At 41.4% G+C, this 16,166-nt stretch overlaps 1 protein-coding gene across 1 annotated transcript in view; it reads right to left on the bottom strand.

Moving 5' to 3' along the window:
• Positions 1–1,359: 1,359 nt before the first annotated feature.
• Positions 1,360–16,166, bottom strand: part of si:ch73-335l21.1 (insulin receptor substrate 1-B) — a 62,982-nt gene continuing 48,175 nt past the window's right edge. Inside the window, exon 4 of the mRNA XM_051943957.1 lies at positions 1,360–4,730. Coding sequence (XP_051799917.1) covers positions 4,723–4,730 — 8 coding nt within the window. The 3' untranslated portion in view covers positions 1,360–4,722. The remainder of the gene's footprint in view (positions 4,731–16,166) is intronic.

The following is a 16,166-nucleotide window of genomic DNA, read 5'->3' as shown; positions in this document are numbered from 1 at the left end:
AATTAAACCTTTGAGGAAAAGTATCAAGCGCGTTTAAAGTCAGCCACTGAATCAGTAGCTTTTCTCGCGAGTACAAAGAGAAATGTCTGCTGCAAACTATCCAATCTTAAAAAGTAGGGCTTGAAATCCCCCCCGGGGCTCACTTTAAGATGTACGCTGCTGTTCAAAAGTTTGCCGTCACCCAGGCTATTTTGTGTTTTTCATGAAAACTCACACTTTGATTCATGTGCTAACATAACTGCACAAGGGTTTTCTAATCATCAATTAGCCTTTCGACTCGATTAGCTAACACAATGTAGCATTAGAACACAGGAGTGATGTTTGCTGGAAATGTTCCTCTGTGCACCTAGGGGGATATTCTATTAAAAATGTCCAGCTAGAATAGTCATTTACCACATTAATATTGTCTAGACTGTATTTCTGATTAATTTAATGTTATCTATATTGAAAAAAAAAACAGCTCTTCTTTCAAAAATTAGGATATTTTCAGGTGACAACAAACTTTTGAACGGCAGTGTATGTGAACAAAAGTTAAGAGAACAAAAGCCATAAAGAGAATTAATGGGGCAGTGAGGCAACAGCACAGGTTTCAGCATCCTTCGGGTGTGGGGGCATCTTCTGTTGCACAGGTGTCGCTGGGCTTTTTATTGTCTACATGCTGTATTTTTCAGTGAGGACAGTAAGAGGCTGTGCAGGTGCAGGCCTGGTCTGTGTAGGCTCTCATTTCTATTAATTCCTGCGGTGCCAGTCAGCACACAATCACACCCGGTTTGGGTTGAGTTACTTGGCCATCTGTGGACGAGGATGATACAAGATCCCACGCGTTTTAACAATGAGGAGAAAGAGAGGCACAGATTTATCATGCCAAAAGAGGCTTTTTTTTAATCAAAGCGAGTGCTGAGTGAGAGGGTAGTATCATATAAGACACAGGGAGGTATTTGAGCTCGCCCAGCAAACACCATGTCGGTCAGATTCCCGGTAAGATGAGTGATTAACTCTGCTGGCGAGCTGCCAATCTCGAGTGCAAATGATCTTATCAATGGGAGTGGTGAATGTGACGAAAAGGCTTTGGTGGATAACAATCAGGCTGTTTTCTTTTCCACATTACAGTGTGACATCTGCGCTGTGGCTGTTTGAGTGTTTGTGAGTCAAAGACTGTGAGCGGGGCATGAGCCGCCTGTGGCATTGCATGCAGATGTTCACACTCCCCTTCGACAGTAAAAATTTAGCGTCTTCCGCAGCCCCCAGACCCCCTAGTTCAGTAGCTCTGTTGTTTTTCTGCCACTTTTTACCAATTATCCCCATGACATCACTCAAAGCTCAGTGAGCAGCCTCAGAAATAAAAGAAACCACAAGTGCTTTTGTTGTATGACTTTTTTTCCATTTAGTCAGATTTTTTTTTCCTCAAGCAACATAAGTAAAACTGTCTACATCAATGGCAAACCTCACAATATCCCCATTCAGTACCATCCTCAGGGGAACAGGAGGAATAGATAAAACAATTCAGAACAGCAGCAGCACTTTTCTGCACATTTTATGAACACGACTAAATTCGGTAACAATGCAATGAATGATATCATACAGCCACTTAAAACTGCTGAACCCCCTGTTTGCCTGAGTTCTCCGAAAGAATCTTGACTCACGATATGCGGCGGCGACCACCACGGGCAGCCAAAGAAGAAGAAGACTGCAGGCAGTTTGACAAAGCAAAATACCAAAAGTTCATGAGATGCTCAGAGCTTGAAGGGGCAAATGGTAGGATAACGATGTCTGCTTGTTAGGATTGAAAGTCTGTTTGTGCGCTTTCTTTCTAAGCTACAGGTACCTTCAAGCATTTGTGTTTTGGCTGAGTTACATGAGAACATCTCCAAAATACATTAGAAACATTTGAATTTATCAACGTGTGTTTGCCTGCAAGTCTGCTGGAAAGTCTTGGATTTACGTGTCGAATGTGGTTTTCTTCCACTTCTGAATTAGTAACCATGATTAGGGACAATTCCAACAGTGGTTCCCAATCTGCTCACAATAAAGCTGCATTGTTATGCTCTAGGCCCTGAAAGTCACGTGACCAGAATGAGAAAGTTCATGAACTTCTGAAGGCAGGCAGACAAACAGGAGTAATACTTGGAGCTACACAAATACACATGTATTTAACATTATGATTTTGTTGTTTTCAGTGGCGGCCATTTCTTCCTCTTCGTAGATTCTTTTATAATCGGGTCCAAGCAGTCGTCACAATGACCTTTATCTCAGAGAGTCACGTCAGCAGACTGCGAGGCAATATGTCACAGTTCTTTACCACGCTGCGAAAGAAAACGACGAGGAAACATGAAAGGTTACACTTTTAAAACAAGACAAAGCAATGTGTCCAGACTTTAGAGCCAAAAGTTGCTTCTTGAGGTTCTGTCAGAGATGCTTAGTTTTTATTGTTGTTGTTGTATTTGGCACTGACGGCCCCCCAACGATTAAGTCCTCCATTATTGGCAAAGAGAAACAGTTGAAAACTCCTCGGATTAGGGCAATGGCTGTCAGTCAAGTCATTTCATAGATCGGTGCCATTCCGAACACACGAACAAACAATTTAGGAGAACTGTACATCAAAAGAGACAAAAATAGCCACAAAAATAGTCTTGATATATTCTGCTAGGACAACTGTAGTAGTGCTAGTTGCTAAAGTGGAGTAGAGAAAGACTGACAAATAGGACAGACAGGCACTTAAGTGCGAATGCATAGCAAAGATTAAAGTAAGCAAAAGAGGAGGGAGGGAGAAGGTGATAGAAACAGAGTCTTAAAGAAGGATTTGGGGCCAAAGCACTTTCAATTCAACCAGTTTAAAAGAAAAAAATGTAAAGAAAAAATACTAAAATAAAACTGTTTGGTAGTGTATAAAATAACTGAGAACACATGATTGATTTTATATTCACATAAGTAAAATGAGAACTGACCCCTTTTCAAGTGCTATACGCAGTGTGCTGACGGCTACAAAGCTAGCATTAGAATGGCTATTGATAGGGTCTCTGTCCTAAGCTGTATGTACTGTATGTTATTTAGCATCCTGAGATGAAGGGGATTAAGTGAGACACAAGTGTCTGGAACTAATAGCACTAATGGGATTGCTTGGCTCTATATCAGGGATCTAACCCTGAGCTGTAGTCAGCAGGACCCTGAATTTACATCCTGGCACGATGCTAATATGTTAATCTGATCTACCTGGCTTTAACTAGCAAGCAAGCTACTATATTCCCTGCTACAAGTATTTTTTATTTCAAGCCTTTGTATTCAATACTTTCATTTATGGCTCAAGAAACCTAAGCAGTAAGAGAAGTCAGGAGAAAAAGAAAACAAGGATTTAAAGAAGAAACGCGACACACTAATGAGCAGTTAGCTAACAGCAGCTATGCTGATATTTCTCACAGTAGAAAGGGAGGCTAGCAGATTGCTAGTACCATTATTATTATTAATAAAATGCTGCGTTCATGTCATACTGGATTTCTTGTGATTCCAGGTTTCTGTCTTCTACATAGGGTTTATGGCAACATAAAAGTTAGGAAAAGCTATATCTATTGTAGCACTTTTGTCCAAATAAATACACAGTAGACAAGACATGTGAGTGCACGTCAGTGCAAAATCAATTAAATGTCCAATGATATAAAATAGTATCACCTTACAATAACTGCATTACTTCCAAGTTGCACTTATGTAAAGCTATAACCTAATAGTTCAGATTGATTGTATCTGGACAGACGATCTGCCAATTCTTCAGATACATTGTTGTTTTTTTGCTGGAGGGGTGTTGCGGATCTGACTTTCTCTTTAAAACACCCCAAAGGACTCTTGTTGGATTCAAGTCAGGCAACACTATACTCTCCGTTAAAACTCTTGTGCCATCTTGGAACTGTGCTTGGCATGATTATACTGCTGGAATATTCCTCTTCTGCAAAGCTTCTGCAGACTGGGAGTCATCTTGTCAGCCAATGGTTTGGTACATCCACAGCATTCATGATGCTACCTATAACTGTCTTTTTGAAATATTTTTTTGGGGGATTTTGCACTGTTATTTACTGACTTCTGCTGTATACTCTAGAAGCTCAAACTTCATGTTTTCATTGCTGCTGTCTTTGCTTTCCTAACATCCACCCCATATAACATGAACGCAGAAAAAGCCCCACTTACCAGTATTTTCTGTTGCATTTTTTTGGAAACTACATTAAATCAAGCACGAAAATGACAACCCAAAGCTATAGTTAGTCGACGCTACGTTGCAGTTCTTTGTAAAATGGCTACAATCTGAAAATGAGGCACTTTTTGAGCAGATATATAATTCTGTATATCTTCTTTTTCACACACTAGTCACCCACCATTGTACTCTTTAGCGATTTCACTTTTTCAATTAGGAAAAATAAAATCAACAAAACAACCAAAACACTGTTCTCCATTTTTGTACCCTTCTCTGATTGGCTTTCACTCGAGGAATGAGAGCAGCAAATAGCTTTAGAAGAATGTCATTTGGCACACATCCCTGTTGGTTTCCACAACCAAGTAGATGAAAGCGAAGAGAAGAAAAACAAAATTTAAAAAATCCATCATTCTCTGTCAAAGTGCTTCAGGGGTGCGTCCAATCCAGCTGCTCTCTGGACGTGATTGGCTGTCACAATAGGAACAGGCGGAGCTTCGAAGCCCTGAGTGGTACCAGATTGTTTCCCCAAGGACGACGCACTGACATCAGCACTCTGGAAAGAAAGATACACACAGAGAAAGGGGAAATTATATTGTTGTATGCGGAATAAACACTCCCTGTGATATGGTGACGAAATAAATATTATGACATGTTTATACAGTGACCTCTTTCTTATCATGGTAATTATAAAATGTAGTGCTGCTTATCGGACCGGGAACGCAGTGACCCTAAAAGCAACAACAGAAATATACAATACCACTAAACAGGCTGGAAAAAGATGCAGACAGGAAGTGATAAAAGGAACAACAGGAAGGGAGAAAGTGAGGACACCTACCGCTACAGGCACAGAGTCAAATATGTGTGCCAGCATGTGGAAACAGAGATCTGCATATGTGTCACGTTTTCTCGCATTTTCGAAGCATCCCATCATGTTGGGATGTCTGTAAGGAACTGCCACGATTGTAATAATTCAAAATGTCAGGTCTTTCCCAGCATTGTTTGCACAGTTGATGGGATAAGCAGATGCAGAATTGATGGTAATTCTGCTCCGGTGTAGAATCCCATGGTGTCATGCAGCCATCTGCCCGCATTACGTTCCCTATATGAAGCGCTATTTTCGGCCTTTCTGGTCAAATCTTTGGTTGTCAGTCCGAAACTGTGAAATGGTGGCTGTAGATCATGCTGTGAGACACTGAGAGGTGGTTTAAGGGGCCGGCATACTTTAAACAAAGTACTGGTTGGATAACTGAGCGACAGAGCGCAGGAGGGCTGCATCGATCATTTTTGCAGCTTTCTGAAGATTACAGTCTGACAAGCATGCTCTCCTAATGCAGATGTACCCAGAAAACACACTGTAAAAACAGTTTTATTTTGAGCATAGTTTAAAGGCTGAGACAGTTCTGAAAGAAGCACTGCATAATCTTTAGTTTGAAATATGGCTGGGCGATAAATCGAATTAATCTGATTAATTCGCCTTTTTAAAACCTGACGATTTGAAAATTTGCCAAGTCGTAAAATCGAGGCGAGCTTAAATATATAACAATACAGATTCTTCTTCTGCCTTTCATGACTTGTGCACTGCCGTTTGCTTCCGCCTCTCATCTCCTTCCGCCAAAACACTCACACCCCCGTCATGGTGGGCACAACAGCAGACGAAGAGTTGGTCGTGAAAAAACGGCTTCATGTTACATCGATTATATGGAAGCGGTTCGGCTTTGACAAGACTGACACAGAGCAAACTACAGTCATATGCAAGGTTTGCAAAAGTACTGTGAAAACGAAAAGTAGCAGCACAACTAATCTCTTTCAGCACCTCCGGCAGAGGCACCCTACAGAATGGGAACAGTGCTCGCAGCTACTGGAGTGCGGCATGGCTAGCACTAGCCATAGCAAACAGATCGCAAAGAAACAACAAAAATCGATTAAAATCGTAATCGTCCAAGATGACTAAAAAAAAAAAAAAAAAAAAAAAAAAAAAATTGAGATTTTATTTTTTGGCCATATCGCCCAGCCCCAGTTGGTAACTCAAAATGAGGACAGCAGATTGCACCAATATTTAAGGAACACGATTCAACACCATAGATGTATACGGACAGGTTAGAAGACCGCTACCTGACCCAAACAAAGACAAAGTGTCAATAGAGCAAGATATGATGACTTTTAGGTTTACATTACGGGCAACAAAGTTACAAAATGGCCGACACTCGCCCGTGGCATTGTAACGGAGTTGCTGCTGAAGTGCTGCTCAATCACTCGTTGCTGTTGTTAGTGTCGCAGGGTAGAGTTAAATAGAACAGCAAACTGGTTAACGGCAAGAATATAAGAAGAATAAGAAAGTGGAAATGGTGAAACAATAATGTGACTCGATGCCTCACCACGCCGCGCAAACGTCAAGCATCAGTTTAACTTCATGTGGAAGGCTTCCATTGAAAATAGCTGAGCCAGCTGCTTTTTCAGCAGTTGTCTGAACATACTGCTAATAGTGTGTAAATACTTTTCTAGATAACCATGGCGCCAGTTTCCTCTGGTTGCAGGGACGGTTGGGGGAACACATGGAGGCAACAAGGCCCTGAATTGAAGACATGGGAAGGACTGATGCAGTTCTGGCTCTGTTTTCAAGGTAAGATTGGCCGTTATGGGCCAGGGTGGGAGCATGCTTAGCTTTGTCCATGGGACTCAACTTTTCCTTTTTGTTCTGTTCTTTCATGACAGTTTACATCTCATGCATTTAAGTGAAACTATCAAAACATTCCACCAAGCAATTTTTCTACTCCTGTTGATAAAGTCTCTAGTGCTGGAACATAGTGGTGTTGGTGAAATTTCCAGATACAGTCTGTAGTGTTGAATAGTTTCCAAATTCCAAGATATTCTTAAGATTACAAAAGGCTGGTCTAATCTATGAGTTTGGAAAACTACCTGAAAACTGTAAGTGAGGTCTTCGCCATGGTGCAACTGCTAATGAGCTAAGACTCCAAACATTTGTGGAAAATTCTCACTGAAGATTTAATCCCCAAAATGGTACTGTTGACAGCCCTACAAAATATGGATTGAAATGAAGCAGAATGCACCACTTGACTCAATGCTGTGCACTCTGACAGATACTAACCCAGTGTGACGTGCAATTAACCTTCAAGATTGAGGTGATACAGTAGTGCATAGCAGCCTTTAAACCAGATGTTCAGATGAATGTATTGCTGAGCATAATTAGTGCACAGAATAGAACTATGAGGTTTGTGTGATACAATTTTTTAATGAAAGAGTGAGTGAAAAATTCTAAAAGAGCGACTTAATTTGGACTAAAAGCAGGATCACGATTAAGATTATAAAGGTTCATAAATGACTTACTCTATGCCAAAAGTGGAGATTCACAATAAACTCAGGTTGCTGTCTGTTACGCTGGCACACTGAACAGCCTCACAGAGAGTTCCCTGTCTCTTTCCCTAAAATTTCCCAGCCGCTGCTCGACTCTCTAATTGCTCGAGGGTACTCTATATTTACGCCCCTCCCTCTCTTCCCAGTTTGTCTTCTTCCTGGTGCAGTGAGCTATATTTAGTCCCCCCTCAGCACAGACGGTGCCCGCCAGCCGGCCAAGCCGCGACGGCCTAAAGCGGAACGGAGCAGCTCCCTCGTTCAGCCACGCAGCTCGAAAAATGGCAACAAAAGCAAGCCGTCCGAGCGAAGCATCCAGAGGAGCTGGGCTGGACGCGCACCGATGCTCTGCCATGGATACAGACACACTGAAAGCAGCCACACACAGCAAAGCGGAGGAAGACGCTGTAATTATATGGATGACATTCACTTAATAATGACCTTTCTCCCTCACAGACTCAGAAAAAAAACTGTCCACTGCTTCAGCCTAATGCACTGATTCACATACATCCTCGTATTTACACCTGAGATGCTTCCTCTCCTGCACACACCAGTCAGATATGGCCTTCTTATGTCCTCCCAGCTACCTCATTCATTGGTCTTCCTTTGTGTTTTGCATATCGATCTCATTCATTTCCTTGCATCGCTTCTCCATCAGTGGGCAAATCGATGTAATAATGACTGATGGTAGTGTCTGAGTGTATGTGTCTTTCTCGTCGCCTGTCTCTCCCAGACTGTTTAAATCAAGAGGTTAGACAGGACTAACTCTTCTCCGGCTGCTTGTGTACGTGTGTGTGTATATGTTTGCAATTACGAGGGTCTGGGTCTGTGTGATGTCTTAATCGAGGGCTGCCTAAAATTGAAAGCCACCCTGTTCGCCGGTCGTAAATCGAGTGCGTCAGTCTGTCATTTTCATGCCGCCCAGACTCCCTCAAGGCACGGGGCTGTTCTGAGCAACATTATGCGAGTCACTGAGTCCACCGGTCAGTCAGTTTGGGTTAAATCATGTTTTACTTAGAAGGGGATTGGGCAGACCCACACTAGAGTTATTAGATTCCATCATATGCTTACAATAAATGAAAACTACAAAAAAAAACAAAAAAACACCTGTAATGTTGGATATCACTACATGCCATGGTGAAGAACTTCAGAGGGGAAAAGATTAATGAGAATGACTAGAAATCCCCAAAGAGCTTATCACTGTATTTTTTTTCACAAGCCTCTCCAGTGGCAGAAAATGTACCTCTCCTCGGATACGCCAATTTGCGCTTTCAAGCAACAGATTACGTGGTTCCAACCTGCAGTGATGTCCTTGTGCACAAATTCCTTCAACTCCAATAGCAGCCAACAGCGACCCTCTGACCTCCACATTATGGGAAACAAAGAATTTTCTTCTGGAGATCATTTAAGAATTAAGGATGAGAAAATCTCCACAAACTTTTTCCACAATGGCAGCAACTTCTTTTGCCAGTGACTTGAGCTACGCAATCCTCCAGTACTGTTATTAAACTTGATTCCATTAAATCATCTGTCCTGCAAGCCGGCAAGAGGGTAAGAGGTACAACAGTGCAACATGAACTGGGATCCAGCGTCAAGACAGCTGCAGAAACACGGACCGATCGCTGGCAGACTGAACAGGCACGATAGCTCCGGTGTCACCTCATTTAATTTCTTCCAGTGACGCCAGAAAGTCTGTCAGTAATGAAGATATAATGTTTGCACTCTGACCACAGTTTCTGATTTCACAGTGCTTGTTAGTCATGAATCTGGCACATCTGTGCACGACAATTTGGTTGAAGTGATACTCCACCCAATATCTATCTGAGTATCAAACACTTGCCTCTGTGGGCTTCAAAGGTGCTGGTAACAAGGATGAAAATTGCTTCTTTATGAAGGGCGTCAGCTGCACTCCGCTTGGTTACACAATGGTAACAATGGCTTCCAATGGCGACCCAGTTTCATGACCCCTTGCATTGTTTGAACATGGAGCTCATCATTTTGGAAATGTCACATTTCTGCCAGAACTATTAGTTCCCATTGGAAGCATTTAAGTGTATGCGTGAATCTTCATGTAACCCCCCCCTCCCGCCAGTAGTCTTCAAGTGCTTGGAACACATAAAATCCAAATCAGTAATGGGACAAAGGGAGGCTAAGGGTCAGCGTACGCAAAATGAACTAGGTCACATGATGCGAAAATGCCTAAAGGCAAGAGTGCTTAAGAGTCTTACATACAGCCACAGTTTAAGGGTCAAAGCAAGACATTTGTTACTCTAATCTGAACACAAGCACCTTTCAAGCATACAGAGAACAAATAATAGACTTCGGGTGGAGTGTTTACACTGCATATCAGGTCTTATTCACATTGGTCATTAATCTGTCTCTTTATACTCTCATAACCATTAAGTTCTTGGGCCTCAGAGGACATTCTAAAATGCTTGGTTTTGACCACAACATTACCACCAGTAAAGAATCACAAAATGTGTTCAACTGTGTTTTCCTCAAAGTGATGAACTGATTATCACAACAGTTGGTGATTAACTGCTGCAGCTCTACTGGACACTGAACAACAGAAAGCATCGTACCTCTGAAATCCCAAAGATAATACAAATCTAACAGGTCTGAGGACAGTTCTACAAAATTTAACACACAAACAGTCAACTGCATTTAGCATGCCTTGTTTAAATGAACGCACAACTGCTTTCGATCTTGTCTTTAAACCCTCCATCAAAGTGTAGGGATACATTTAGAATATTTTAGTAATCCCTATTTGAAAGTGGGATTACAAAAAAACTACCAGGTGTGGATCTTTAGTTAAAATGGCAGGATAATGGTGATTAGCCTTGGTGGAGGACAGCACTTAGAGTACGGTTCTAGCTACTTTAGAAAGTAACTGCAGCAGGAAAACGGCATCATTAATTTTGCGAATGCGTGATATTTTGCAGGGCTGCACTGTGGTTCAGTGGGTAGCACCCTGGTTTCCTGGGTCTGGAATCTTTCTGTGTGGAGTTTGCATTCGTGGGTTTTCTCCAGCTTCCTCCCACAGTTCAAAAACATGCTGAGATTAACTGATCATTCTTTTATTAAGCTATTTTCTTTGGCCTTATGTTGGCTTTGCTAGACAGGTTACTAGAGAGGCAGACAGGAAATTAGGGAGAAGAATGGAAGGAAGACCTGCAGCAAAGGGCCATGAGCTGGAATCAAACCAAAGCCGCTGCATCGTGAACTATAGGCCCTGAATACGGGTCCGTTAATTGATAATCCTAAATTGTCCATAGGTGTGAATGTGAGTGTTTGTCTCTATATGTAGCCCTGTGACCCCTGCCTTCCCCCTAAAACAGCCAGGATAGGCTCTCACCCTCTGCGACCCTAATGAGGATTAAGCGGTTTATAGATAATGGATGGATTCATGATACTTTGCAATAAATCCGTGGTTCACACGAGTGCTTAAAGGTGGGGATCCATAAAGGTCAACTCGAGCCCATTACCCTGTTACCAAACACAGCCACAGATAATCCAAAGAAGGTCCTGCTGTTGTGCCCCTGTGACCCATAAACAGAGGCTATACTCCCTGACGCAGCGGTCATGGGTTTGACCATGGCCATGTTCCAGCATTCCCCAACTCTTCTCCCCACGTTTCCTGTCTCTGTCTCCACTGTGCACTATACTAATGGCAAAGAACATTAAAAAATTACTTTAAAAAGGCCCTGCTGTTACGCCATCATTGCTTGACTGACAAGTGATTGCAGGACATAAACACAACTACTTTAAAACTGTGGGGCTTAATAAGAAATGGAGTTGATGACCACACGACTAGAGGAAGCTTTCTATCATTTTAAACATCCCCATTATCATAACAGTGAATGCAGCTCACTCTCCTTTTATGTTGAGCTGTAAATTTCCATACATTACACAGTGCAGTTGGCAGCAGAAGGCAGACTGCGTGGTGTTGAAAGACAAGCAGTGTGCGCGTCTATTACCCTTTCACACCCACTCTATTCCCTCTTTAAACTCTGCCTCTGTCAATCACACTTGCAGCGGCTACAACAGCTATGCAGAAAGCAGCTATTTAACCATGTGTATGAGTGTGTAACCTGTATGTACACATCATGATGTACGCAGGAGTTGCTAGGCTTACATGGTATATAACAGATGGACTGAGGATTCTCACACACATGTGCAAATCACAGTCAAGATGCAAACCTGAAAGGCTTTTTATATGACATATTAAAAGTTTTAAACGTCATTATAGGTTGTAATTTGCCAGCATTGTGTCATATTTTTTTATGAGTGTGTAATGAGCCAAGTAAAAAAACAAAATAAAAAAACATTACACAAAAAAAAAAATCAAGAGGCTCTGATAGCTGTCGTTATGCGGCAACACAGTGGTAAAGCTTGAGTGGGTGTGTCAGAGAGAAGCTGGAATGTGTGGGGACAGGAAGAGCAGCACTGCAGAGTCGGCGGGAAAAAGGGTGAAGGGCAGCACATTTGTGGGAAAACCACATCTACTGTCCCATGTCCAGCTTCACTTTCAAGGATTTTTAGATCCTCTATGAATAATACTGAAGCAACCACTTCTTTGTCCTGTCAAATATGACAGCATTTACCTACAAGACCTTCAACAGGTTGTAAACGGTGGGAGTTTAAGACTTCAGCACCCTTCAAAATATAAAAAAGGGGCTTCTAGAGAACGATGTGAACCTCATGATGTTCTTGTTGTAGCACGGTGGAGTTATGTGACGCTTGCCGTTGGTTTTTCTGTCTGTTAGCAACATTACTCAAAAACGGACCAACCAATTAGGATGAAATTTTCAAGGAAGGTCAGAAATGACACAAAGATCAAGTGATGATACTTTTGCTGTGACACGGCTTTTAGTCTGGATCCAAGGATTTGTTGAAGATTTCTGTATCATTGCAAGATGGCGTCACGGCGTCACTGTAACTATGACAACAAGTGAACACTACGTCAGCTGCCTGCGGACGATCACATGCTTGCGATCCTACTATAAATCTACCGCTGCGGACTTAACGGGACTTATCAATCAGAAACGATACAAGGAACAATTGATTAAATTGTGGGGGTGTTACCGAGTCCCATCAATTCCCACTGCCTGCTACATATTTAGATCATGCAATTCAGTATCCGTACATAACGTACACATGCTTAACACACACCTGTGCTCAGAGCAAGGCTGAATGGCTACATTCTATGTTGCCGTGATTTCTGATCATCAATAACTAATAAACAAATGCTGCATTTCTGACAATGCTATATGGGGGAATGAGCAGCCTTGGCGGAGTACTGCGCTCTCTGAGTTAGTAAGGCAGAGTACACAGTGGTTTGAGCTTCTGTAATTTAAGATGTGCCATATTTCTTCATTTTAAATTATTACAGATCAAATGTCTTTGGGTTTGGGGCTGTTTTTCAGAACAAAACACCCAGAGATGACATCACCTTGAACTCTGGGAAAGTGTGATGGGATATTATAGCAAAGATAGTTGATAAATGCTCAGGAAACTAATCAATCAGTGATAAAAGAACCACCAGCTACAGTCATATTTTATATATCAGTACACGTATATTAATCAGACTGTGTTAGTTGAAATTGCAGCAAGATCCTGAGTCACTGCCTGCACAAGTTGCAACTTAACCTTTGACCGCATTTCCAAATATAAAAAGCAATAGTTCTCTGCTGCCAGTAATTTCTCAAATCAATCCATGCTGCTTGTAGCACAATGATTTCACTGTAGATCCAGAAGTCAACAGAATAAGGGATATACATTCATTCTGGAGTGAGCTACTTTAAAACAGTTCTTGATGTAAACACTGAAGCTGGTTTAAGCAGAAACTTCATTCAGTGGTTGTAAAGGTTCTTGTGTAACAGTATCTGGCTACTGTACTGAAATCTGACATGGGACATCGTGTCCCTGGACAGAACACACACAGCTAGAGCCAATATGAATAAAGGGTTATGGGGAATGCTCTCTCATTCATTCTCAGCCTCTGCCTAACACACACAGACATGCGGCTTTGCCGTTTGCTGATTCAGACCAGCGATTTCTCTGCATCGTGTCGTTCCACCCGTTTTGCCGCTTTCTGCGAATGCTGACGGCCCCGCAGAACATTCCCACACAAACACACACATGGAGGTGGTGTCTCCAGTAAAGTGATATATGGAGTGATAGCACGAGCAGGTGGGGTCCTCGCTTCTGAGTAAAGCTTTTCCCAGAATGCCGCTGGCCAGCCTGCTCCAGCTCTCTGACGTAGACGGACAAACGAAATGAAACACAAGAAGCTGTTCTGCCATATTTAAGAAAGGCAGCTGAGTGGTGGAGCTGCTGTTGAATCATTTGCTTCTTTTCTTGCTTCACAGTATGAAAACAACATTATTATTCAGCCTGAAGGATAATTGCATGCGTTACTGTCTGGATTCTTTTGAGACATGTTTAAACTTGATGGAAATTTTTTAGTTTAAGCGAGAGAAGTCTTGAAATCCCTAGATTTAGGTCATTTCTCAACACAATGATTTGTCACCATCAGCAACAATCCATGCCTGAGAAGTCCCTAAATGCTAAATAAAGTTGACGGCATGGCTAAAATTACAACTATGACGCTAGAATGTTTTTCGATGTTAGTCACAATATGACAGAAGTGTGCAAAATTATTATTGATCAGTTGATGTTCAAAGTACTGAAGAAAGTTCCACTGTGTGCAACATGTTCACACAGGTAAAACAAACCTTAAAGCTGCACTGATCAACAGCTTTTATCAGTGGATGAATCTCAGGGGTTGTCTGTGTAGGTTCTCATTCATCCAGGTCATGGTTATCCAAAGTAGTTAAATCAATCCACTGGACTTTAAGAAAATTCCTTGAAGACATTTCAAATGTCTTCAAGAAATTTTCTTAAAGTCCAGTGGATTGATTTAACTACTTTGGATAATTTGAGGGGTTGTTCATGAAGGAGTCATTTCAGAATTGGAGCACATTTTACAACCCACCCATTAAATTTCAAATAATCCATGCAGTTGTTGTATAAATGTATTTGTCCTGAGACCAAATCTAAAAAACATTAGTAGAAAAGAACATTTGGAAATATTTTAAAATACTAAATAAGTCTAGAGTTCCCTCTAAAATGCCATTTTTCTTTTGTCTCACTCCCTGATGACCAAATTGAATCTTTTAAAAAAACATTTAAAATTAAATTGAAACCTCCTTTTTTGTATTTTTTTTCATTGATGTCTCTTGTTATTGTGGCGACATTTTTTAATAAACATAATATTTTAAATAACAATTATTATGCATGGAACGTGTGTCCCACAAAAACCCTGTTAGCATAACCTTATTAGCTGTTAGAAGAAAAAGAAAACTGTGAGTCACATGCGATGCTGGAATTAACATCATTGAACAGTTTTCCAAAAGAATCGGTAGAGCAAAGCTATGTCCTCTCTTCTATTTTTCATATTTTTACAACATTGTCAGCCTTCATTAAATATCTCACTCTACCTCATATTATCAGGATAAGACAAAATATTTTTACTTTTTTTTTTCCATCAGTAAGTTTGTCCTCTTGGTCAGCAGTAACAGCTAGCTAAATATCTAGCTTCTACTGCTGAGAAAAAGCTAACGTTAGCATGGATTAGCAACCCTGTTACTGTGATTAGAGTAGGGTTAGCAAACAACACATAAAACATGGAATAAAAATGGCAGCATTGAGGTGTAACCTGAGCCAATCAAGCCTTTGATAGTTTATTACCTATTATTGATGAATATGAAGCAGAAAATTGTAATTGTTTCAAACATTTTGAAGCCCAAATGTCCTCCATTTCTAGAATGACCCAAAGACTAAAATGTACAGAAGTCTGCTGGAAAATGGCCCAATACATTTCTGCTCTAAATTGCTAGTTTCAAGGAGCATGCAAATTCTGCTCCCATTTAGAGTAAACAGTTGATAAAGCAGGGTATGTTCATGGCCATCCATTCCATCTTTTATGTTCTGTATATTATTTTAAGAAACTTCTGCTCAAATTTAAACACGAATGTTTCAATAAGCTCAACTTCTGGCCTTTATCATCCGATGACGACGAGAAAAAAAATTTCACGAGACTTCCTGAAAGCTTCCTTCTTCTACTGCGATGCGACTTTAAATAATGTGTTCCTCACTTACCTGCTAAACTGAAATAACTCTGCTGTTTGTCTGGGACTGTTTGGTGGTGTCAGAACAATGCTCAAACTTTTGAAACATTAAAATAACAAGGTGGGGGTGGACGGTGTGGAATCTGCGCAGCATTTGGAAATCCTGCCCCGTGTGTTTAGGAACCGATGCCAATCTGTGTCTCACAGTGCCACTGTGTGTGCGTTCACGTGACAGCTCCTGGCCTCTGCACCAGTCTGATGATGAATTGTGTAATTATTAATAGAGACACCCTTGCCCCTGCGCACTGCAACAGCCCCTGTTGGTTTTAAGTTTCTACATGTTGCTTTATTGAGGGTGGTGCATTGGGGGATAGGATGGAGTGTGACTGTATCTGTGCATGTGTGTTAACGCTGAAAAGCATGATTGACTGTGCAGGCATGCATGTATGAACCTTGGGGTGGGTGACTGCCTGTGTGGGTGTCTGCCT

This window comes from Acanthochromis polyacanthus, chromosome 23 (genome assembly GCF_021347895.1).
Source record: "Acanthochromis polyacanthus isolate Apoly-LR-REF ecotype Palm Island chromosome 23, KAUST_Apoly_ChrSc, whole genome shotgun sequence".
NCBI lineage: Eukaryota > Metazoa > Chordata > Actinopteri > Pomacentridae > Acanthochromis > Acanthochromis polyacanthus.
This window is presented reverse-complemented; position numbering and strand designations above follow the sequence as displayed.